Source organism: Geospiza fortis, unplaced genomic scaffold, assembly GCF_000277835.1.
Source record: "Geospiza fortis unplaced genomic scaffold, GeoFor_1.0 scaffold171, whole genome shotgun sequence".
Taxonomy (NCBI): domain Eukaryota; kingdom Metazoa; phylum Chordata; class Aves; order Passeriformes; family Thraupidae; genus Geospiza; species Geospiza fortis.
In genome coordinates, this window is record NW_005054313.1 from 5,860,910 (window position 1) to 5,887,711 (window position 26,802).

The window sequence follows — 26,802 nt, forward strand, 5'->3', positions numbered from 1 at the left end:
TCTGTTCTTTCATTGCAGCAATTCTCCATTTGCAGGGTTCTTATTTACATGATTATTTTAAGGTAACTCATGTAACACTGTTCAGGCTCTGAACAGTGCTCCTTTTGTCTTATATTTCCATTATATTTCTAGTCTACGTATTGTCAGCCTGGAGGATTTTTTGAGCTTGCTACTCTTCCATTAATTATGTAGTACATTGCAAGGAGTGGAGTTCTCAGTGCTTCTCAAAAACAGTACTGCTAAAATTAAACTATCTCTGCTGTTGAAGATTGCTTTACAATTAGATCTACCCACCATCTGCTGTGCAGGGATTTGAAAATGTGCTCACAGGATTGTTTATATTATACCTAAAAAATATAATACACTATGTGTGCAAGCACCTGTAAAACCTATCATTTATACAAACCTTTTCTTTTATTATTTTCGGTTTACATTATGAAATTCACCATTGAAAAGAGTCTCTTCTCTTCTAGACTATCAACAAAGTACTTGTTCAGTATGCTGCAATTATTTCAAGTTACTTCAGCTCCTATTGTGATAAAGAAAATGTGGTGAGTAAGAAGCTGTGGTTTTTTCCTGCCTTAGAAATTGCCTTTAAATTACTTACTGTACTTTTTGAAAATTAAATCACTTCTTTATATGAAAAAACATGAATGGAGGGAGGTCAGCATGTTTTCCTAGCTGCTTACAGTGATGTATAAAAAGCTGCAATAAGTGAAATTAGTTAAGAATCCTAGTTAATAATTTCAGTATTAAAGTTATAAAATAATTACAAGATGGCTACAAACATGCAGTTGATAGCAGCCTAATACTATGGTGAACATGGTGAATGTATCTTCATCTTGTTTCTCAAACAGAAGTCAAGGTCTTTGTTTAGGGTTTTCACTTGGCTTTGCCTCTCTGTATCAGTTTGTGCACTGGAGAGTTTCTAAGCTCCCTGTTCCCTGTGTGCAGAGGTTTCTGCTGCTGCTCTCTCTGCTTTACCCCTGCAGAGGGGAGGAGAAAATTACACTGTTTTGATGCCTCACTGCTTACAAGGGAGTCCCTAATGAAGAACCAGATTGCCATGGTCTCAGAATCAAATGAGAAATGGACACTAAAGATGTAGTTGAGCAAATGGAAACATTTTCAATACTTAACAAGACCAAGGAAAAGTATTCGTGGGAACTGGCTTTTCAATAGTATTGATATTCAATCAAAGCTAGTTGTCCCATGGCAGGCAGCTTTTAGCAGCATGTCTGTTGTATTTGGTAGTGTTTTGTTCAGCTGTACCAGTTTGCAGTTGGATCAATAACTGCAGCCCCATCCTCACACTGTTCACCTCCAATGGTACAGCCCTCATCCCATCACAGATCTCCTTGTCCTTGTGTCACATCCTGGACGTGACATCTGCCAGTGTTCTATATAGTTAGGGCCAGTGTCATGGTCTACAGGTCACCAACAAAAACACAATAATAGAATTTAGAAAGACATCTATTGCAGCTAAATATCAAATATTGGGAGTTCTTATGAATTTAATATTAATATTAAATAAAGCTCACTGCTTTCTTGAAGAAATGAGTTCTAATAAAGCATTGAATCGTCAAGTCTAACTGTTTGTGTAGTCTTTTGGCCTATCCAGTGGGAGATTTTAATTGTTGGAGTGAATAATTTCTGAAGTCATTCCCAAATACCTATCTTTATTAAGGCTTTAGATGAAATTAATCTCATTATTAATTAAAGAGGGGCTTGGGTTGGAAGGGAGCTTAAAGATCATCTCCTTCCACCCCCCTGCTGTGAGTAGAGACACCTTCCACTAGACCAGGTATGAAGTATTGTATCAAATGCCTTTGATGGACATAACTTTTTTTAACAGAATTTGCCTTACGTACTTTTATCTTAATAAAAGTCCATTTGATCTGGTAATTTCAGGTGCACTAAAGTTAATAGAAGATATTAAAATGAATACTTTTTATTATTCAAATTAGAATTTGGCATTCTTTTTCTATTCAATACTTACAGTAATCTTACTAAACACTACAAAATGTGCATTTAAACCGTTCAAATAAAAGCATATCAAAGATGCTTTTCATAAAGGTGTTTATCTAATGTAAAAACAGCCTCTTATCTTCCACCTCCTTTCAGCATTTACAAACAAATGTGGGTTCTGGTATTGTAGCTGCCACCCTGTTTTACCTATTGTTGCATCTGTCTGATTCCTGTAAACTGCTGCACAGACTATTCTGAAGGGTAGGAGATAATGAAATACAATGAGAATGTTTTTATGGTCTTTGCCTGACAACAATAGCAAAGTTTTCATTGAGCCAAGGTAGACTTAGGCTCTGAAAGAGCCACCTGAGCCAGCCTCAAAGCAAACTTTGAAACTGCTTTTGTGTGAAGTGTTTCTCTCATAGCTCCAGTGTATTGCCAAAGGTGTTTGAATTTGTTTGGAACAAAAGGGAGAAGATGTTATATTCAGCTACTTTTACCCCATCACAAATCATAATTCTCATAATTACTGATTTGTGATATTGCAGATAATTTCCAAAATAATTCCTTTGTTAGAAGTCAGGAGATAGTACAGGAAAGGAGGATACAATCTTAGTGACTGTAAATTAAGAGAAGGTAGATAGACAAATAGAAGTGGGGTTTGTGGATTTTTCAAGAGATGAGCAAAGAGGTGACATTTCAGCTACACAAAGCCAGCTGCATTCTGTAGGAGGAGGAGCAGCACGCTTCGCTGGGAAGGAATAATCTAAGTAGTAAGAAAAATCTCTTTTTTCTTCTTCTTCTTCAGTTGAGAAGAACTCTGACACCAAATTCCTTTGAGAGTAATGTATTAATAATTAAAGCTAAATCGTGTTATTGAGCCCATCATGCTTCAGCTCTACATTGGAACATGCTATTAACTAGAAAGGTTAAAATGAGTATCAATCATTGTAATACTTCCATCACCACCATGTTGTCTGAAAAAAAGTTTAGACATCTAATTGAAATGCATTTCCTCAGTGTCTAAATTAATCCAGTCACACACTAGAACACACTGGCCTTGGCCAGCTACAATTCTTTTGGTAAGTATTGTCTGATTGCTTCATCTGCACCATAACAAACCAGCATATAAAGTCATCTAAGTACACAAGAGTCTAGTAATAGATTCTTTCTTGCATGATTTTTGTAGCTAGCTCCTTATTTTTATTAATGTTTTACTTTTAACCTTATATGAACACAGAAATTGCTGTCGTTTGCACAGTGGCTCTTTTGCACAGTGTTCTGCCTTCGAAAATTTAGCTTAAACAGCAACACTTCTAGACTAAAATAATATGATTACAGAGTTCTATTGCCTAATTTATTCATCAGATTTTCAAGTAATGCAAAAATGCATATTTCTAAAATATCATTCTGTTATTAACAGAACTGTCTCTTGATTTATGCAAATACTTCAGCGTCAGCCATTAGCTGGGTTACAGTGTTGTCACAGTTTTCTGCAGAGACTGGGTCTAGCAAGCAGTGTGGCAGCCCCTTTCCTGCAGCCTGCTGTCCCTGCCAAAGCACTTTGAGCATTGCTGTCTCTGCTCTCCACGGGATGATGATGTGCTATTGCATTAATCCACCAGATGTAACTGTATTAGGTATGACTAGAAATTACCTGGGATTGCACAGGATGTGAAATTCTGGGATCTGGAACCTGTCCAGGTGACTGGGAGATGGAATCCAGTTCCCTGTGGGGCAGCAGTGCCCTTAGTGGACAGTCACAGGCTGAGCAGGCAAAGAGTAGGGTCAGTTAAAGGGGAAGGAGAGGCAGCAGTGGACAGAAGTTCCTCTAAAAAACACAGCTGTATCAGTGAAGATGGTCTTAAAGTCTTTTCCAACCTTAATGTTTCTTTAATTCTATGAATGTAGGGCTGCTGAAGAATTGGTTGTGCACAGTCTCACATTTGATCTCTCTCTGTAGGCCTGTATCTTGATGAACAACATTCAGCAACTAAGAGTCCAGCTTGAGAAAATGTTTGAGTCCATGGGAGGGAAGGAGGTGAGTCATATCTGTTTCCTGGTTCTTTCAAAGTTCCTTAGAGATCATTAGCACCATGTTTGCAACCTAGTCAAAGTTTTCACTTCTACTTGCAAAGAAAATCAAAATGCTTTAAAAAAAGACTACAAGATCTATTTACTGTCCTGACAATACTGGAATGACATAACTATTCCACAGACACATGCTAATGATCTGTAATGTTTTATCAGCACTGGGTGTTTTGTGTTGCAATCTGTAGTGCCAGCTTTATTTCAATGTTTGTATTGGATTATACTTTGCTTTTTATGTATTGGTACGTTTTGTCTGTAATGTGTCATTGTCTTTGTCTAATGCCTTTGACTTGCAATCCACTGAGCAGAAGAAAGAAGGAGAGAGATTCTCTTATGAGGTTTGTGATAGTAAGCATCTTTTATTATTCCTGACCATATTTTCTAAGGCTAAAAACAGTCACATTTTCTACTTATTTCCATTGATGCATCTGTGTAATTCCCTATGATCTAAAATCAAAAAGAGCTATGCTTGGGCATTCAGTTGACACTAAACGGAAAAGTTTTACTATGCAGATAGTACCATACCCTTTCAGAGTTTTTAAAAATCTATAAAACATTTTAAGTGCACTTTTCAGTATCTGAGGGCCTGGTTGTATTCAAGATACCATTTCACCAAGATCTGTTACTCAACAGCTCAAAACATCCTCAGCTTTACCCCCGCTTTCATTTCAGAAGATTTAAAAGAGTCTGAAGTCCTGTCCATCAGCTAAAGGACATAGATAGTGCTTCAGTACCTTCCAGACTGTAGTCTTTCACTGTTCTGAAACATTATGAAGAAATTAACATATCTTCATAGCCATAGAAAAAATCCTGTCTACTTGTTGAGAAGCAGTGTTCAGAACATGAATATCCTACCCATATTATCAGTAGCTGGCTTTAAAAAATAAGTTATGCATACATCATCCTTTTTCTTCTTGAGGCTGTAGCTAGATACATTCCCAAAACTTTGATCTAATGTGGCCACACTATATGGAGAAAACTGGAAAACACAACATTTCATATTTCCACATCCACAGTGGGACCCTGCAGAGGTGAGATGGGTCCCCTGTGCCACACAAGGAACTGAAGCCTCCAGATGCACCTAGAGAGTCACTTCAGGGTGTGGAGGGTCTGCTGAGCCAGGAACAGCTCCTTGAAGCTGCTACAGCAGAAATACCTCCTGCTCCAGATAACAGGGAATAAACTTCTGCAGCCTTGTCACTGCAAATTTCCTACCAAACTTTGAAAAGAGATATTAATCATCTAGAAGTGACTGGTTTTGTGGTTCCTATTATACCCTTTTCCCTCTCTGAATATTACAAGTAATCTTGTCCTCCATGCTTTTATGTTGTGTACAAAGTACTTTTGTATTAGGTCTCAGATCCAAACTTAATTTTTAATGTCATGATTCATGAAAACAGGTAAATGACTATAAATTGGGATAATGACAAGGGCAGAGGAAAGCTGAGTCACATTTTATATCTATTTCTATCAAATTATTTTCAACCAGAATATTTGCTTGAATCTCTAAAATGTCCCCTTTTCCCCAAGAAAATATTAGTTTTTCATTTGCTCCTAATGCCTTATATAATAATATTTTAAAAATAGGAATTTTTCATAGCAATTTTCTTTCAAAACTTCTTATGACTTATCCTTTTTGGTTTCCTTTTGATGTTAATGAGGATGAATTATTAAGGTTGTTATAGTATCAAAGCAGAATTTCCTACAAATATGGTGCAACATGCAACCCACTGAGACAATTTGGATATATTTTCTATAATCCCTTTTTTAGGTGTCTTAAGTGTATCTCTGATTCACAATCTAAGACAAAAGATTTCAAAAATACATTCAGACTTCTAAGGCAATTTCTTGAAGAAAGCACATTCATATTCAATTTTTTTTCACCCATATCAAGATGGCACTAAAATGTTTGTCCTCCAGTTTGAATACTTATCCCCTCACTGTTCCAAAGGCACAACTGCTAATGGCCAATTTGGCTTATTGAACTGGTACTTAAAGAAACAAAGCCAGCAATAAAATCTGTAAGCAGTTTCCTTGAAGGGAAAAAACAGTTTAATATTTCACTTGTGGAGGGCATAAAAGTCAGATGATTTTCAGCAAAATAATGAGACCTATTTCAGTAGAAGCAAAACTAATTCTAAGAAAAATTAAATGCTGTTAATCTCCTCAGTGTCACACTGTGAGCAGTATGTCTTTCAAACTGTGCAGTCAAAATAACCACAATCAAGCAGCAGTCCCTCTGTTCAGAGTAGGCTTATTGCACATTGCAGGCAGGGAGCTCTATAAATAGAGAAAAAACTGGTTTCTCAGATCCCCCACCATTAAAATAAAATAGTCTGAACAAGATGAGCTTCTTTATTAACTGTCCTCCTCTGCTGCAGCAAAGCAGGGAAGGTACTTACAAATCATATCAACAAGTCTGCCATAAGAAAGAGTAGTAAAGTGCATCCAATGCACTGTTTGTTTGGTTTTTTGTAAATCAAGTCCAAAAACATGGGAACAGATCATCATCGTAGAATTTTGGTTTAGATCCTGTTTGTTTCATCCAAAAAGGAATGCATATATTTGCACTAAATATTTTTTCATGTCTGACAAGTTGGAAACTGATAAAAGAGAAAGAGAAGCCAATGCTTGTGTTGCTTTACACCAGATGACAGAACATGGCAGAAATTAGTTACAGTAATTAGGATCAAAAAAAAAAGGTGTAAAGCAAAAGGAGGTTGTTTATGTATGACAGTATTATATTAACTGTAGATAAATAATTTTCCCACTTCAGTAAATTCAGTTCCAACTTTACATATAAAGCTTAGGAATTCCTGTAGGAATCTAAATGTGGCCTTAAAGACATTGATGGGGTGACAGAGGACCAGACTTCAGCAGAATTGTTCTGAAGTGTGCACCTTTACATCTTGTACAGAGGCCCAGGTGCTTTCCAGTGCACTCAGAGCAGTTGCAGCCAAACATCTCACATCTCAGTCCCTAGGCTGTGGGTGGAGGAAGGGAGATGTCTATCAGAGAGAGAAGGAGCCCCTAAAGCGATGGAGCTGATAAATACCTTTGCTGTATCTTTGCCAGATATACAGAAAATATGTAAAACTATTTTCTGAACAGAAGTAACCAGGTTGTCCCATTAGGAAACTATAAGTAATTAGACCTGTGAAATTGCAGATAAATGGGATTCTGATTAGAGAGGTTCCATTTAACTCGTGCAAAAGTAATTTACATCTCTGTAGTTTCCTGCAGAAACACCACCAAATTTGCAGTTAACAAGATTATGTCCATACTAGCACACATTAAATTACAGCAGGAAATACCTCAATCTAACACATTGAAAGCAGCCAAACTCATCAGATTTTTAACTCTTTTCCAAGGCTTATCTGTATAAAAAATTTCACAGTTTTAGACAGGCAGAATTTGGAAACTATTATGTTCAGCTATTTCTTCTTTTTTCAGCTGTTCAGCAAATGTGTTGTCAGTTTTTATGTAGCATTCAGAAAAAGTCAAATTTCTAATTATCTCTTTCATAATGCATAATCAATAAATGTGCCAACAAAATAACGAGTATATTCCCTTGTGGGTAAACTTAATTCTGCTATTTAAGAACATGGTAAAATAACAGAAATATGAGCCTAGAAAAGCCAAGAATATTAAGAATTTATTAAAAAGAATGATTTACACATTATTAATGAAATAAGCTTTCTCCTTTAAAAAAATCCAATTTTGAAATCTGAGCAACCTACCCCAATGTATTTTAAAGCTATTCCAGGCTGGAAACTGTAAATGGAATCCAGAATACAATTGTCCAAGTGATAAATGTGTTGTCTTTTGTCTTTTGTTTTTAAATTGGATATGGTACACTAATGACACTCATAGCTGGGATTTACTGTTGGTTTGTTGTTTTTTCTTCCCAAAATAATCAGGCTCAAGTAAAGCCTTTTCCTTTTATTTTCCTGAAATATGTTCAAGGACTTTTGTTAATTTTCATTCCTTCTTCACCAAACTCTATGAAGCAAATGAGACTCAAAGAGAAAAAGAGAAGTCCCCAATACCATAAATACTTCATTTTCATGTCTATATCCCTCTCTATGACATCATCTCAGATGCTGATCAGCATTGCCTCGCTTCCATGCTTCCACCTTAGCTCTGCCATATCAGGAAAAATAAGAGATCATGCTCTGGCACATTTGGATGATGCCTGAGGACAATCATTAGCACATAGAAGGCACATGATTAAAAAAATGAAAAGTGCACATTTTAGTTCTGGTGAGACACCCAAATCACCATATTTTCCAGTACCTAGAGAGAAATATCAATTAAAACTCTTGCTGACATCTTGTCAGTGATGCCAGCATGGCCAGGTGTGGCACACCTGCCCGGGCAGCCCGCATACCTCTTTGTGTCACTCACACTCCTCCCTGTGCCACCTCATCCACGGGCATGAGCATGTGGGCACACAGGCCTGGGGGGCCTGCCAGATGCCTCCAGCTGTGCACACACAAACTTGTTCATGCAATTTGTGAGCACAAAGCCTCTAAAATGTTTAACAGTTGCATGCACCCTTCTATAATGTGTATAATGTCCACAATCTGGCATTAGCGTTCAGTCCAATTTTGGCTGGACAAAGTTCAATTCCGGGTGAATTTAGCAGATATATTGTGTTTTCTGGTTTCCACCACAACCTCTGATAGAAAGTAACTACATTGACCTCTATAGGCCCAGTTACAAGGTGATTCTCTAGTTTTTGCATGATCTGCTAAGAAATTTTGAGTCTTCTGCTTGCCTGGTATTTTGTTTTCCTTGATGTGTATCATGTTCAGTGTGAATGCTTGTATGTTCAGTGTTTGTTAAATGTTTATATTCTAGTGATCTTAAACTTGGGGTTTGTATGTATCCCTCCAAAGGAGACAGTATAATTCCCTAGTGAAATCCGTTTCCTGGAAAAATCTTTGCCTTTGATAGCAAAGTCTTAATTTGTTTACTGGTATAGACATTGCAATAAAATTAGCTTGTTAATTCCTGCTCTTCATATGAAGGAAAGCAATCATTTAAGTGTACGAATTGTGAAAGTGTATCTGCCAGGGACACTAGTAAGAGATACAGAAGCTACAGAAGTTCTCTCAATGCAAGGTAATTCAAAGCTAAAGCAGTAAGTAGTCACAGTAAGTACTTACAGTAATAAGTAAAGTATGAGCTTCTCAGATTAGAACTGCATGACACCAAGTATCTTCTAAAGGATGTGTGGTAATTCCCCCTTGCCACCTATTTCAGGTTCTTGTCAAAACCTGAAGTGAAAATCTCAGATTTTCTATTATTTTAACCCACACATAACCTCTGAGGAGATAAAGGATGGTCTAAGATTAAAACACAGTAGATCATCGGATCTATTTCAGCTTGTTTTGCTGTAGAATTCCTGTGTAGTCTCAAGTAAATTACCCAGTGTGCTGCAACAACTTCCCCTTTTCTCTGAAGTGTGGTTAAAAGAACTGACCTGCTGTACCACAGTGCTCTGAAGCACCAGAGGAAAAATAAGCACCAAACACTACTCATGCAGTTGAAAGACAGAAAATAGAATCAGCCCTGATTATGTATTCTAAATGTGCAGTGTCCTTTGAAATTGTAAGAAGGTCTGTACCTGACCTTGCTGCAGAACAGAGTCCACAAATTAAGGGATATCATTGGAAATCATTCCTTAACACTGTGATGTAGGCAGCTGAAAGACCTGGAACATCAGCTATTAATTCACATTCAGTTGTTGATCCTGATGATCATTTATCATATCCCAGAATGGGCTGTAAATATTTTTTCTGAGTGCTAAAGATCAGGGAGATTAAAAAAACTATTCTTTTTTACTGCAAAAAGAATCCATAGCAAATAAACAAGTTTGTTGATCAATATCAATAGGGTACCTTTTTGATTAAATACCTATGCATGTATCCTCATCCCTGTAAATGTAAAAATATATTTCTCCCCTGCATTAACTTTTTCCCTATGTTTAGAAAACCTGTATCAGAGTATCAGAATGTGTTGCTCTGTGCTTGAATTCTGTTTGCCCTAATGGCTTTTAGAAACAGCAGTACTGAAATTTGGTAGAGTCCCTTCCCACATCCTCTGTCAGTAGAATGGGCATGGATATTCTTCAAGCCATCTTTTTCAGTGCTGGCTGTTCTAATTTTACACTGCATTATGGAAACATATGAAATATAGAAACAACTTCAATGCAGTTACCAAACAAAATACCAACAGCAGTGAAATGTACAAAAATAATAAAAATAATAGTAATGCAGAAAGCATATGCATTACTGTTAACACAAGCACTGACTTTTCCTGCATCCTTCTCTTGGTGTGCCTTGTTGAATACCACTGGCCTCGTAATGGTAGTTCTCTCCTTTGTGACTGCCTACACAGTTACCACAATCCCACAGAAACTAATTTTTCAATGGCACAGTTATGATTTCTAATATAAATATTCCCTGCTGTAATCAAAGATTTTTTCATTTTTTTAATAGTAATTGTATTTCAATATTATTACTAAAGCAATTCAGTGTCACAACAGATGTTTCCACATTTGGTTTTCTATAGTGCAGTGTATCTTTGCACATAATTCCTAATTCATTGATTGTAATGGAAACCCCAGAAACCTAGTGTATAAATAAAATATAATGTTATTTATCTCTTTGCAGCTGGATCCTGAAGCTAGTGTTGTTCTCAAAGAACTTCAGGTGAAACTTAGCAATGTATTGGATGAACTCAGTGTAACGTATGCTGCAAGGTAACAAACCCATTTTACTGCAAACCTTAGAGGAATATTCCTGCTCAAAAATCTCCCTCGTTGATGAAGTCTGGGTGGTTATTTGGATGTCCTGAGGCATGGCTTGCTTCTGCCCTGATGGAGTGGTGTGAATTTGTGTGTGTATGTGTTTAGACTCTGAAACAAATAAAAGCAACCTCGCTTTAAAGACAACTGAACATCATCTGTGAGCGTGAACATGTTACAGAGGTGAGGCTGATGGCTTTTGTTCTGCTTTTTGGGAAGCAAAGTCACTGGGGTTTTTTGCCTGATGCTATGTTAAACTTTCCTCTCTGACCATGTTTATGTTACTTCCTGAGACTGACAGCTTTTTCCAAGTGGCCTGCTTCAACCAGGGATGTCTGCCTGTGTTTAGTCTGCTTCAAGTGGTCATTGTGAATGGCCTTCTTGGGTCATTTGCTTGCCTGTGGCTCTTCAAAAATCGTCTACTGAGCCTTACTCTCAAAACCTTTCATTAATCAGAGTGCACACTGCAGTCCTGAATGTGTATGGTGCTGTGCCAGCAGTGCTTGTGGTATAAGAAGTAGCAAGTTACTTTTGCTTCAAATTAGAAAGAAATCTAAGAGAGAGGGATTAGTGCTATAGTGGTGCTCATTAAGCAAAGTCTGTAGTTGCTTATTTAATCCATTGATGGGCAGTCTGGGTGGACAGTCTGCTTTTTCCTGTGTGCTTACTTTGCTGTATTGTCTTGCTGTACTTTTGCTCCCAGGCTCTGCTTCTCGGATCATTGACAGTGCATGAATATTATTTCTTTCCAGGGCTTCTTTCTGAATGAGCCAACTAGGTTTCTGCAACAGCAAACCCAGAATAGCTCAGTGTAGGATATGCTCCAGCTAGCTAGAACATTCCTCATGGGTCAGTTTACTGCTTGGGTCTGTGAGGTTAACAATGTTGGAAAGATGTCTAACGTCAAGAAAGGCAATGCATTATTTTGGCTTTTGTTGGAGGGACTGGTCCAAAGAATTTCATGAGCAGTTTCTCTAGCTGCCTCATGTAGATTTTATCTAGGGCTTTAAAGCGTGTAGGTAAGTGTACTTCCAAGTGCATTTGGAAGAGTTTCTGATTTTTCCAGTGATTTCATATGGAGGTTTGTGTTCTCTTTTTACAATTAGTTATGTCACTGAACAACCAATTGTTTCTTTTCTCTCACAGTAAATTCTCTTCCACTTTCCTCAAGTTAATCTTTGCTATTTATCTTTTCAGCTTAACAGGCCCCATATATTTTTGGCCTCTGTTTTGCATTTCTGTTCATAAACTAATCCTAAACCATTTCAATCCAGCACAAATCAACCCATAAACCAAATTACTGTGTGTGCAGAGACTCTTCCTGCCTCTGAGCTGGTGACTGATTAAGTGCTGTTCTGCTTTGTGTCAATATGTTGTCCAAAGATTATCACATCAATAGCACTTTAAGACTGTCAGACGCTCAACCAGATCAGTTAGGAAACAGTTTTCAGAAAAGCTGAGCAGATACAAACTTGAGGAGGAAGAATGTGTTCACAGTCACCTTGAAGTGAAAAAGATTCCTCCCAGGAGGAAGAGTCTGAGTGCTTCAAAGCAAGGGGGCTTTTTGCAAAAGGATATTTTAAACAGTCCAAGTGTTTAGTTGCAAAGAAGTAACAATCCTTCTGAAGGCACTGACTGTGTGAAATCTGGAAAAAGTTAAATTGAGCCAAATAGGGCAGAATCAGTAGGAGTTTTTGATTTTACCTCTGGAAGAATATCAAAGCTTGGTTGCTATTAACCATCAAGAGAAAAATTATTTATCATCACCTGTTTGTATCATCCTTTTACACCAAAAATAAAATCGTGAGAAGTTGTTCCTAGCTGGCAGGCAATCACATCTAACCTATAGATTCTGATACATCTGTTGCTTTCAGAAGATAAATATTTGGCACATCTACAAGGCTATGAAAATTGTGGCAGGGAAAAGATCAAAACATGGCATCGATTATTTATATGAGCTATGATCCTCAATAGAACTTATTTTCAGACAGTAACACCACAGTACCTTCAATTCTGAACATTGCATCATTGCAGAAAATATTTAAGTCTTGTTGAGGAACCTGATGCAAAATCATCATTGTTGATTTCTCTCCCAGAATTCTTTCATTCTCCTTTTTTTTTCTCATCCTGTAGTTTCCAATTTGTTATTGAAGACTGTGTAAGACAAATGAGCAATGAACTGAATCAAATGAGAGGAAATGGGAATGCAGCAGCCAATAAGAACAGTGCAGCCATTGACGCTGAGATTGTGCTTCGGCCTCTCATGGATTCCCTGGACACAACGTGAGTGTGGCAGACTGGATTGGGTACCAGGCTGGGAACTGGATGCTGCAGTTAGGCACACTTGGTTTTACTCTGAAACCTGGAAGCACTTTACAGATACCTGGAAGCACTCTGTAGTATTTTTATTATTTCTAGTATTCACTGTGTGCAGAATCCCATGCCTAACCTGTTTACTTACACTGAGCAATTTTTACATAAGCTCCAGGCTTGTCTTTCCATGTCTTGTCATGTTTTGAGTCATTGAAAATGAGCCAGTGCACGGTCTCTCCTCCACAGGCTGTTATGAAGACTATGCTGAAAAAAAAAGAACAAAAGTAATTCCTACACTGAATTATCTGGCATTTGTTCTAGGCTTGTACCCAATGTCCCACTGCTTATTGATATGCACTTCTGTGTCACCAAAAACCAGGTCATCATCTAAAAAGCAGCTTGATTTTTTTTTTCATTTGGTAAAATGCTAAGTTTTGAGAGGATCCTGCAAACCCATTCTGGCTTCTGTAAGTAAGCAGAACTTATGCTATCATCATTCAGCAGTGACACATTCTGAAAGGCCATGTCCAGCACAGGCACATCTGTAAGCACATTGGTGTCCTTGGTGCTTGTCAAACAGCAGTGGCCATTTGTTGGAAGTGGCTGTGAGGACAAGCAGCCTGGCACTAACCCTGTACTTGAGGTCTCCAGTCACAAGTTACACACCCCTTTGGTTCCTTAGGCAGGTTTTCCCCAGCCAGAAATTTTCAAAGTAAAGATGGAAAAGGTGCCCTAAAAATTTAATTTTACTGTAAGTAATAGATAGCAAGATTCCTCAGACATGTCAGTATATAGAAATAAATGCTTCCAAACAGTAGCTGTGAATTTGCATTAGCTGTCAGCAACCAGTTCCACATCCCAGTAGAAATACAAAGCAAGAGAGACAGTTGCTCTTATTTTTAAGACATAAACAAATTATATACTAAAACTTTAATTTAGGGGTGTGGGAGTGCTAAATTGTATCATCCATCAAACTTTTAACTCATCATGATTTTGCATTTTCAATAAATATGCATCAGTGATATACTAAGCATTAAATTAGATAGAGGAGATTTATATAAGTTTGTAATCTGCAAGTCTTTTTGCCAAAAATATTTACTGATAATATAGCAAAATAATTTAGCTACTAAGAAATTTTTATTACTAGAGAAAAGATAAACTTTAATGGCTATTAATGTGAGCATGATAGAACACCTCTGAAGCCATAATGCTGGTTTTGGTGACTGTTTTGTGGTTTTGTTTTATTCCAGTTTAAGTGTCTCTGCAAAAATCTGTGAGAAGACAGTTCTGAAACGGGTTTTGAAAGAGCTCTGGAAGTTAGTCTTAAACAAAATAGAAAAACAGATTGTGCTTCCACCACTGACAGACCAAACCGTAAGTGTTCCAGAGCAATTCTCAGTTGATACAAAGGACTGTAATAATTGCCTGAGCAGGTGTTGCCAAGGGGTCTGACACTATCCTGTTCTGTACCCTGCCCACAGGGAGTAACACCTGCTTTGCAGACAGTGTTGCTCTCTGGTGTCTCAGTCGTGGAGCCAGCTTGCTCTTAGCCAGTGAGGAAGACTTCACTCCTTCATTTACTGCCTCATCCAAATCAGAGCATTTTCTATGAATGCAGGCATGTAAAAGAATGCACTCTTGTGCTCTCATACAAGGGGTTTCGTTTAAATCCGATTTCTCTCTCAGCTTCACTGTGCACAGTAACATGAAGAGTGTTCCTTGCCCTTCCTAGTCACATCAGAAATTCCATCACTTCCATTTTTGTAGGTTTGAAAAAGCCAGGGATGCCTCATCCCATCCTCCAGCCCTGCCTGTTGTGCCATTCCTCATCTTGAGGCAGCACTTAATTAACATCAGGAAGCTTCAGCCAATTATAGCAGTAAAGATTTGGGGGACTTTAATTGCAGCCTTGAAAGGAGGTCCTCTTTGGGCAGAGCTGCATTTCCAGCCTGCTGAGAGGGAAGGGAGCTGTCCTTACAGAAAGTGGTGCTGCACTGGAGCCTCTTGTGGGCCATGGCCTGATGTGAACCCTGATGGCTGAGCCGAGGGAAACAGTGAAATCCTCCTGTCAAAGGATCACCAAAGAGAGCCTGGCTTCAGGGCCTTTTCATAACCGCTTTTTTTTTTTTTTTTTTTTTTTTGAGGGGTTGGGATAATATAACTGTTAATTCTTCTTTTATTCAATCTTGTTTAAAATAAATTGACCATCTTATGACAAGTTAATTGTGATGTTGCCACAGTGTGCCTTTGGCAACTTTGCTGTTGCACATCCTATGGTGCCACTTCAGCTGCTAAAAAGCTGTTGGTCAGGGTCCATAAGTTAAAGGCAAATCATTAAATCTTACTATAATGTATTGAAGATGCATGAAAGAATATTGCTGGACAGGCAGGAAAAGCTCTCATAGAAAATGTATAAATAGTGCAGAGATAAAAATGAAATTACCTGAACTATTGAAAATTCTAGAGTAGAGCTGATCTTGGTCAGGACTCCAGTCACTGAATTTGTTTATATTTACTGTCATGACCTTGTTAACTAGGTATAATTAAAAACAACCTCTCTTTCAATAAGTTTCAAATTTAGATTTCTGAGATCTTTAAATTGCTTTTCAAACTTTTCAGTACAAATTTTATCTGTAAATACATAGGTAGCATTTCAGTTGGGTAACTGTATTACCCAGCATTACATCATGTATTAGGAGCATTTATTAGCTTTATGCAGGATCAATTATTCATAGGACAATACATTCAGAGGGGAGTTTCTTAGTGGTACCCTCTATATAGAGTGTTTTTGGTAGGCATTGTGAACTATTCCATTTATTTTGATACTTTTGTTTACTATTGAACACATAATTAAAGAAAATCACTGAAAAGTAGGATACTGTGAGAGATTTTCTAGCCCTGAATATTTCTTTCTGTTTGAGGTTGAGAGGCACAGGCATTCAGAAACAGGGTTTATTTTTTCACAAATTATATATATATATACATACACGTATTTATCTTACCTTTCTTGCTACTAAAAATAATGAAGATTTAAACTGTAGTTCTATATTACATTTTCTTCAATTGAAGCATATAGAAAGCAAAATTATTTTTGGAAAATGAAACTCTTTGGAACAGAAAGTCTAATGAAAAATTAGTCCAGTCTAAGTTGGACCTTTTTTTATGAAATCCACATAATCAGAACTATGTCTTCCTGAGCTGCCATGTAACTGCAGTGGTAGTTATGTTGCTTGGAGTATTGTGATAAAGGATGTGAGCATGGAATTACAGTAGGATTCTGAATGTCTGAGACAAATATGTAGGCATTGGCCTTTGGTGTCATGCCAGGATTTGGCTATTGTAAAATTTTCAAAGTATGCTTTAACTTCATAACATTTCAATATCTTTTCTTTAAAAAAAGGGCTCTGGCTCACAGTACACCATTGTGCTGTGCTTTACTCAGCTGAGGATTCCCCCTACACAGGCTTTTGCAGGTTCCTCCGGGCTGCTCCCTTCCCAGCATGATTGTTCACATTAGCACAGCACCTGAGAGCTGCACTTATGGACAAACATCTCACTGACACACACTGAGAACAATCACAGCCTTTGCTTTCAGTATTAAACACAAAATGAGACAGCAGGAAGGAGAACACAAAACCACTCTCAGCAGAAAGTGCAATATTTGTATCAGCTATAGAATACTGGAGGGAATCTTGCTGCAGGCATTCAAGCACTTGGCCTTATGAACTGAATGAAAATGTGTCTCCTGTGCAACTGAAACTTTTATTTAGCTTTGCAAAACGATGACTTTGGCCAGTGTCCTAGCAGAAAATAAGATTGTGTTGACATAAAAAGCAAACATGCTGTCGTGAGTCTGTTTCCTTAATTTTCAATGTGATTACAGGGGCCCCAGATGATATTCAGTGCAGCCAAAGATCTTGGACAACTGTCAAAACTCAAGGTAATGGAGCCAGATGAAGCTGTGACTGGCTTGCACTAACAAAAAAAGGAGGAAATATTAATGACTGTGAGACAAAACCTCATGCTCCTTCTTGTTCTTATGTAGTATAATAAGATTGAATATGACAGTAACTACTCAGAGGTGAATAATTATTGTACAGTTTCATCAAAACCAAGTTATGAATAGAAGACTCTATGCTTATATGGTAAGTGATCGCTACATGAGTCAAGAAGCCATCAGTCCCATATTACACAACCAGGCCTTCTGAGCATTACACATCACAAAAAAAAAAAAAAAAAGAAAAAGGAAAAAAAAAAAAAAAAAAAAAAAAAAACAAAAACCACTTTGCTTCTGGATAAGCCCTTGAGGTGAGAATACCAGCAATTTTCTTTCTGTGGACTGTTTATATGCATTGAAATATACTATGTACGTCTGCAGTACAGGGCTGCAGGGCTGGAGTCCACTTGATGGACAGCAGAGATGTTTGATAGTGATGTCAGTTGTTTGCCAGTCAATTCTGCAATCAGGATTTAAGATTTGTACAGAAATGTGGTATTTGGGGCCTCTATGAATGATTATTCAGTTTGCTAGAGGACTTAAAATATTACCTAAGTAAATCACTGACTGCTTATTTAGACAAAGATTTAACAGGAGTGTAGTCACTCTATGTCTAACATGTTCTAATAGGAATCCTTCTTTTTTTAAAACATAGGGCATTAACAAACATCTGTTAAACTGTCATGTTTATTATTAAATTACTTTATATCATCCAATATCATTATTTTAAGTTAAATTTTAACCTTTCCCCCATCCCCCAAAACAGAGAAATAATGCATCCTAGTAAAAGAAGTAATGCTCAGTATTAACCAGTGAATCTGGTTCTCTACAGTTTGTGATTTCAGGAAACAACACAATTGCTCTAGGTTATAATTTGTTGTGAAAGGCTTCTGAATTAATCCCTGTTAATCATAGTCCTTGGGGGGCATTTGGTGGATGTTTGTTTGTTTTGCAAAGAACAGATACTCACAGTATTATCTCTCTAAAACCAAGTGCACTCTTGTGTCGCTTGCAGGACCACGTGATCCGCGAGGAAGCCAAAAGCCTGACCCTGCGGCAGTGCGCAATAATGGACGTGGCCCTCGTTACCATCAAGGTACAGCTTCGTGTCTTTCCTGCTCTGTGCTGCAATGTCCAACAACCACTGATTGGTTTTAGATAAAAGACTGGAGATTTTCATACAGTCTTCATGGAGTTGGTTTCCGAAGTTAAAAGAAGTCATTAGGAATATTTATTATATTATTAATTAACATATTATTTAATTTGCTTATCAGTCTTTTTCACATTGGCCTGGATCATTAGTTGGTGTAAATAGCTTTAAAGCAATCAGTTTCAAGAATAATAGCATATTTTCCTGTCTGCTGGGAAGGGACAGCACATCAGGAAGGTAAGAAGGCAGCTACTGAAGTATAAAATTGAAGATATAAGTAAGAGGAAATACTTATGATCAAGTGTTTTGCAATAAAACAGTCTCTAAGGCAAGCAAAAAGTAACAGAGGGAGCTCCCAATTGCCATTTTTTGTATTTGTAGTGGAGACAATTAATTACAAATGTAATTTGACATTTCTTGCAGAAATAAAAATAATTGGGAGTTAGTAATGTTGTGGAAGCAAATTGAACAAATTGAAAAATGGAACAAATTGAAGTATGCTCCCAAAGTAAGCTGCATGAAGTATGTGAATCTAATAATTTTCTAAACACATAAAAGCTGGGAAAAACATAAACTCTAACTTTGCCTAAATTTCCAATGCTTAAACTCTTACAGATGGAGAGATAGATGTTGACCATTTTACTAAAAATGTCTAGATTTGGAGGGAAAAGATTAAATAGGGAAAATCTCTTTGTTAATTCAGGATCCTTGTGTCTGTGTGCTAAGTTATACGAGTTAATTCATAGCATTCATTAACTGAGCTAAAGAAAGCTTCCTGAGAAACCATTTTCAAATTGTAAGGCAATGACTGTGTTCATTATAACTGCCTGCTGTACTTGCAAGCTGATATGGCAAAATCATTTCCAAAATACTGAACAAATAACCTTGATCATGCAGAAATTGGGTTTATACTGGTAGAAAGTTAAAAAAGGAAAACTTTATGAGTTAACTCAAGAAAAAAAGGCTGCTAAGTTTGTTTTGGAATGCAGTTCATATGTTTAATGATCAAAATATAGATTTTTTTGGTAATGCTTAGTAAATACAGCTTATTTAAAAGCAAAAATCATGGCTGCCCAGATAAGAATAGGAGAAGTGTAAAAAAAGCATGTGGTGTGTGTTCAGAAATTGGGTAGCTGATTATGGTAAGGAAGGGTTTTGCAGGGAGGAGTATCTCCACTTACAGTCTTTATTTTTCCTTTCATTTAATTCACTGAGAATCAATCATAATTTAATAGTGGATGGTGTTATTAATCCTTTGACAAATATAAATTAAAGTAATATTTTTTAATCTTGAATATATATAGCATATCATCAATCTTCGTATTATGTAAAAAGAACCATAGCAATTTATATAACTATTTAATATTTTTCAGATTAATTTGCAATTTACAGTTATGAGAAGTGGCTTTCTGGCCTCATTTATCTGAGGCTGAGTTCTCTGCTACCTCATTATGCCAGCCCAGAGACAATGTCCATTGATAATACTGTCCCAGTTCTCTGTACACCCAGAGACCCTCTACAAAGAGAAAGCAGCACCCAAAGGGGCTTGTGTGGCACTTGGCAGCTTTGGGCTGACACTGCAGTGGCTCCAGCACTTGACATCTGCCCCTTTCATTTGTCAGTGTGACTTTGAAATCTCTTGTGCCACCTACAAACCTACAGAGAGGAGCAAGAGTAGCAGGGGAGTTATTTTAAGTTATACATCTCTAAGGAGCAGGGCAATAACTGACCCAGCTGAATCTGTAAAAGCCTGTTTACTCATTATTTTTCTATATTCAGTTCCATACTGTAATGATAGGTTCACACTGCTGCTTTGCTTGCAAAATTTACCATTTATGGGAAAAACAAAAAAAATTAGTTAAAAACTCAGGACAATAAGGGTCAGGTGTCTTTGTTTCTTTATATGACTATTAGCTTTCATGGAGCTTCCAGCCATGTGCAGCTGCTGCTGCAGATAATATTTTACTGGGAGAGACAACTTCAAAAAAATCCCAGTAATTGTCAAACTAGCAGGAAATATTAACAGATTTTAACACTTGCTTATAAACTGATTATGACTCTTAGTGAAATCATGACTAAACTCAATTAAGATGAGAGGGTTTTTGGAACATATTGTATCAAATAATTTGCTTGGAAAGATAGATTTATTCAGAACCTTTTAAACTGACCCTAACTGTCCCCATAGTATTAAAACAATGTTAAATGTTGCAGCCTAATGACTTCAAATCCCCTGTTTTGCTCCGACAGATATTTTTTTCCCTTTAACAGTCAGTAGACAGCAATACAGAAATGTAAATAATTGTTATGAAACATTTATGTTTCATCTCCTGCAGAATCTTGAGAAGTGGAAGATGAAATGTGTGCACTAAATGCAAAGGGCATATGTGGACTGTAGGTCTGAGCTGTCCAGATAAGCTGGGATACAGCATTTAGTGGAGATGTGTGTATGTGAACTGGAATGTAGATATTGCATTTATTCCTTTGGCAACACTGCAAAAAGGCAGGGAGAGTAAATTCTGCTTACAGTCCCCAAGACTCCCTGTACAGAGTGGACCAATAGTGCATCTCATCAAGTAGTCATTATGTCCTGAAAAACATTGTTTATTTTTACTAATTAGCCATTAATGGGAGCTTTATTGATCTTGAGATCTAGAACTGTAATGGAGGTTGCAAAATGCTTTGCAAGGTGTTTGAACAAAATGAAAGTATGTAGCACATTTATCTTTTCATTGTGGCCAACATGTATTAATTCATCAAACACTGTCCTGTACAAAACTTCAGGAAAAATTCTTCTTTGTGGGAGGAAAAAGGGAAGAATCTGTCCCCTAATTTTTCTGAACTCAGCTTTGGGATTGAAAACATGACATATTTATACATATGTTTTATATATATATAGTTCACATAGTCAGCATGGCATCAAAGTCATAAGCATATTTGTTTTTCCAAATCTAGCTGTGCCCGTAGAACCAGAAGTCCTTTTCTCACACTGCTTCTCAGAAATCTTACACTCTGGAGTAGTCTCTCTAAAATATTTTAAACAGTTCCCTTTTCCCCCAAAAGTAATATATCCTTTATATTTTACAAGCACTGGCTGGTAAACATGTCTTCATTTGAGAGGGGTTTGTGATGTTTGGGGTTTTTAGATAAAGAATTAAAACTCATTCCACTCTCTGGAACCTAAAAAAATGCTTCAACTATTTCCCAGTTTGGCAAATTAATATTTCAGATCATGAAGACCAAAATCAAAATTTTGTCTATTTCTTCCCTTTATGCTTAATTTTTTTACCTTTGTAAAGAAGCTTTGTACTAGAGATTATGACAGTTATCTCAAATGCTATAATAAATGTAGACATGCCTGTTGCTACTTCCAAACATTCATTTAAGAATTGTACTTGAAGTTGTATGTCTGTAACTGAGGCCTTTTTTTTTTTCCTCTGTGAACAACCATATTTGTTTTTCATTTTAGCAATACTTCCATGCTGGAGGAAGTGGGCTAAAAAAGAATTTCCTGGAGAAGAGCCCAGACCTGCAGTCCCTCAAATACGCTCTCAGCCTTTACACACAGACTACTGACGCCCTGATAAAGAAGTTTATAGCCACACAAACTTCTCAAAGTAAGTCATCTGCAAGGGACACAAATGCATCCTATTATATTTTAAATGTTCTAAATTGTTGATTGCAGATTACATTCTCTACCCCCTGTGGTATTTTAGAGTTTATTGACACAAATTTGCCCATGTGATGTTATTGCTGTTATCCCTTCTCTAATGCTGTTGTTGGGGCTTACCTGAGGGCAGTTCCTTTAGGGGCTTGTGACTGCACAGGAAGAACAATCCCTGAGCTCTGGGGGCACACTGAGAACCAGGGTTATTTGTAGGAGAACTGCACACATCATATTCCAAGCTGAATGTTTTCTTCATTCTGAAAACTGCAAATTTTTGCATCATAGTAATCTTTACTAGATTTCTTCTGAATGTAATGAGCATTTGTAAAAAATGACCTGCCTGCCACTTCTTGTCTTTTGGAAAGAACACAATTTACTGATATAATGAATTATGCTGCTCCAGCTCATAAGAATCAGAAAGTTTTAATTGGACCGTAAAGCTGGAAATAAATTGCTTTTACTTCTGAAGTACAATATGTTACTCACAGTATAAAAAATATGAAACATGAGTTTTGCAGCTTGCCCCAAGATTATTTCTGAGGAATTCTTTCCTAAGCTGTTTCCATATTAAAACTGAGATCTGTCTTAGTAACTAATATATTAAAAATGCAAAAATAGCTATAAAACTCTTATATGTAGGCAGTAGAGTCCTTTTTTCCTTCCTCTCAAAAAATAAAAATTAGCAATATGGATTCAAGCAGAAAATATTTACTTACTTTTAGGTGCATTTTGCTTTTCTTTAACACATACCTTCATTGTAGCTTCAGGAGGAAAAAAATAGTTAAGGTGTAGCCATAAGTGATCTTTTATAAATCCTGAGCCACAAAATTGCATTTTCTTATTTTCATCATGATTTCAGCCTGAGGTCTGTGCTCATTTCTGTGCACACATTACCATGCCTATATTTGCACACCAGTATTGTTAGAAATGTAGCCACTGGGAATGAAACTTAAGTGACTCAAAACTTTTCATTATCCTTTAATGCCTCATTTAAAATAACTAAATCCTCATCTATTATGATTTCCAGCCTCACAGCTATAACTGTATTATTAGCTTTTAGTTAAAATGACTCTGTTTGCAAATCAGAAATCTTCTCTGGAATATAATTAGATACTTGGCCTATCTTTTTCACATTGCCAATCCATAATCAATAGACAGTTGGATATAATTTTAAGCTCAAAGCAACAGAAAGAAGAATTTTGTAAATGTAAAGAAAGTATCTATTGTATAATAACTATGACTGTAGATAGAATTGGATGCTTGGTTTTCCTGTAATGATTACAAGAATTAGACAGCAAACATCCTTCTTTAGGAACAGTGTGGATCATAATGTTGGATAATTTGGTTATTCCTACTGAATGTGATCCTGCACGAACAAAGGGAGTATCAAGGAGCATAACACACTTTTACAGAGCCATTGTCACAGAATCAGAGAATCATTGAAGTTGGAAGAGACCCCCAGATCTGCCACACAATTCCAATGTGTTTGTTTGGAGATTTAATCCTGTGGAAACTCTGATCATTACAGATTTTAACATTGGTATCAATAGGATAGTAAGGGGGACATAATCTATGACTGCTCCTTTGTATAAACATTTCCAGAAAATTGCTAAGCACTTGTCCTGTTTTATTCCCAACCCACCACTGTGTAAAACATGCAGAGCAGCATTTTCTTTTGCAAATAAATTATCAGTTTGATGGGAAAACATTTTATAATAAAACATAGAATGATTTATAAACTAGTAATGAAATTTAGTTCCACATATCTGAACTTCACATTTAATATTACCCAGACAGGATTCAGCTGATTCTGCAGTGCCTGTTGTAAGCACATTCATCTGGATCAGTTTTCTTATTCACTCATACACAAGTGCTGGCTCTGCCAAGAACCATTCCATGGAGCAGGTCACTGCTGTAGTCTCTAAAAAGGACATGGATACTGACCTAAAGGATTTTGCAAAACCTGAAGGCAGCTTAGTGAGGAGAACTGCATTACAAAGCCTGAGTGACCAGTATTTAACACTCTAGGTGGTCACTGATACCTTTGCAAAGAGCACATGAAACACAGCCAGATGAGAATAGCATGCCATCAGTGCACCATTAGACCTGAGGTCCAGATCTCAGATTGATTTTATTTACTCTGGACTTAATTGTCACTTTATTTGTACACTGATAATAATAATAATAGTAGTAAACATTAGTTCATGCTGTAAAAATGTGGGGTTTTTCCTCTAAATTCAACTACAGGATAACATTCTTGCATACATTCAGATTATTATATGGATTGCTTTCAAAATCTTTTGTAACTAAACCATTCTTTGTGCACTTGAGCCAGGCATGAATCAGTTGTAAAACAGCAGCAAAGGGCCAAGCCTGACCTGCAAAATCCAGCTCAGTTGCAGGAACTTGGGGGTTCAGTGCTGTAGGGCTGAGACCCCATGGTTGGTTCACAGCTGAAGGCAGGCAGCAGCCAGCCCAGAATTTCAAGGAACACTCCAAGACTTCTGAAAAGACCATATATTTCATACATTGACAAGAGCTCTAGACAAATTGGACAAATTTCAGGTCAAACAGGACAAGATAATTTTAACCTGAGCTAAATTCAACCGCATTTTCACAATCAAGACAGAGCTCTAAAAGCCAAAGGATAAACTCTCACTATACTTCTGCTGGCCTATTGCATGAACTTTCCCACTCCGTGGTACACTTGACTTACCCTTAGTCCGTGCTGAGACCAGTACTGGTGAAGCTTCTCTTAAGTCACACCTGAAAAAAGAGAGAAGCAGTCACCTTTTTAAGTTGCACCTTCCCCTTTTAAACTTCTTAAATTATATAAAAATTAAATGGCTATGGTTTAGTTTAGCAAATGCCTTGAATCTTCAGTAATTTCATAAACTGTAGCCAGTGCTGTGACTATTTACATTTGTTTAGCATTAACACTAATAACATTTGAACAAATATTATTTTAATTTTGGCAAACTACAGAAAAAGACAGTCTCAAATAGAGTTTGCTGAATTAGCTCTCATTTATTGCCACTAATTTCTCCAAAGTAAACACCACTCTTGCATCTAAAATGGTTATTTATTGGACATAGGGAAATATTTTTTCTTACAAATTTACAGCAGCTCCAGTTCACAAATGTTGTTAGAGAATAATAAATACATAATGGCAGGATTCTGCACTATGTTTTTTATCTTGACTTAAAGTAGTTTGTATCACTTAAGCAGAAAAATCAATACTCATCTCACAATACAGAGCTTATACTGCAAACCCTACCTGGGTTTTTACAAGGCTGCAGAAAAGGCTTTGCTTCAGCTGGTCTGATTCGGGTTTCTTCATTCTTATGCCAGAGAATTGAAAGCTAAGATGTACCTGAAAACAAGAAAATATAATACCCATTCTCATTAGGTATATATGCTTATCTCTAACAGTAACTCCATCCTTGTGTCTTGTGAAGTCACCAATGCAGGGAAGGAAGTCACACAATCAAAAATGAAGACAAATTATTTTCAATTGCCAAGCCAAAATTCAGTTCTGTGTTCCATTGCAACCTGTAATTGTACAAAGCAAAGCAGAACCTCAATATTTCATAAATAAATGAAATGACATTAAAACAATAATCTGATATTAACTATAGTTTAAGCAAGCAGGTAGATGACATCATGCTACAGAATATAAAAATTGCTTAAATTGTTTAGCAGCTTTTATAGGTGAAAAACAAAGACCTTTTCTTCGTTTGCTTGTCAAAACCATTGTATTATTAACTGTCATATTTTGAAAGCTATACCTGTATTCTAACAGGAAATTTAAGTCCTGCAGAGCATTTCCAGTTCTCTCATAACCCATACTTCAGACAGAATTTAACTCAAGAAATAATCCCTGCTTCATCCACTGTAGTTTCAAATTGAGGTCAGAACCATGTGTTACACAACCTTATTTCATGCAAAAAAATAAAAAAAACAACTGCATTACAAGCTGCAGAAATCAGCACACTATTGCAAGCAACAAACAGGAAAGTTAAGAACAAACAAAGAAGAAACTTGTTGAATTACAAGTAATAAAAGTATTCCAGCATGTGCTGATAGCAAAGCTAATGCACTCAGAATAGTGGCAGAAAAGTAAATATTTTTAAAGTACATATAGTTAAAACCAGACCACTGGTAAAGTAAAAGGTTTTTACAAAAATATTCACTTAAGAGGCTTTCACATTAGAAAATGTCTGGTTGTTTCTTAAATGAAACAGTAAAGAACCTAAATTAGAAAAAAAGTTGTGTATCAGTTTCCTCTAGGTCTTCAAGAAAACAAACACAAACTACAGGTATCCATCAGTTATATGATATCATTCTAGGTGCTAAATAAGGAGGGATAAAAGCCTGACTTCTAGGCCTTTCTAGTCCCTGAGGAGCAAGCATCTTTGAGGAGATCTCCAGAGCAGATATTTTTACTCTTTACAGTTTATTTACTGCAAAAGAATGACTGTACTTTAAATGCACGTGATCACTTTAACGCCCACCAGTAAGAGTATGCTGTATTTTGAATAATATAAATATACCACCAAATAAAATGTAAAGCAGATATTAGAGAGCAAGCAGTAATAATTAAACATCCATAAGGTTTTCAAACATGAGGCAGAATCATTTATAAGTTTGTTAGCCTTCAAATGAGTTATATTACAGTACTAAAGGAAGAAAAGTGCAATCATCCTCTGCAGTGCATGAAGAGATTTATTGTCAGCTAAATTGGCTTATTAAATGTAGTAGGATAAATGGACCTTTCTAAAATACAGTCAGAATCACTAATTCCT

At 36.7% G+C, this 26,802-nt stretch overlaps 1 protein-coding gene across 3 annotated transcripts in view; it reads left to right on the top strand.

The window, feature by feature from the left end:
* The window catches only part of UNC13C (unc-13 homolog C), a 133,521-nt gene that overhangs the window by 100,108 nt on the left and 6,611 nt on the right, over positions 1–26,802 (top strand). For all 3 annotated transcript variants that reach the window (XM_005419659.2, XM_031055882.1, XM_031055883.1), the window contains 8 exons: positions 474–551; positions 3,932–4,009; positions 10,740–10,828; positions 13,007–13,156; positions 14,437–14,560; positions 17,070–17,126; positions 18,199–18,279; positions 21,800–21,947. In XM_005419659.2, coding sequence (XP_005419716.1) covers positions 474–551; positions 3,932–4,009; positions 10,740–10,828; positions 13,007–13,156; positions 14,437–14,560; positions 17,070–17,126; positions 18,199–18,279; positions 21,800–21,947 — 805 coding nt within the window. The remainder of the gene's footprint in view (positions 1–473; positions 552–3,931; positions 4,010–10,739; positions 10,829–13,006; positions 13,157–14,436; positions 14,561–17,069; positions 17,127–18,198; positions 18,280–21,799; positions 21,948–26,802) is intronic.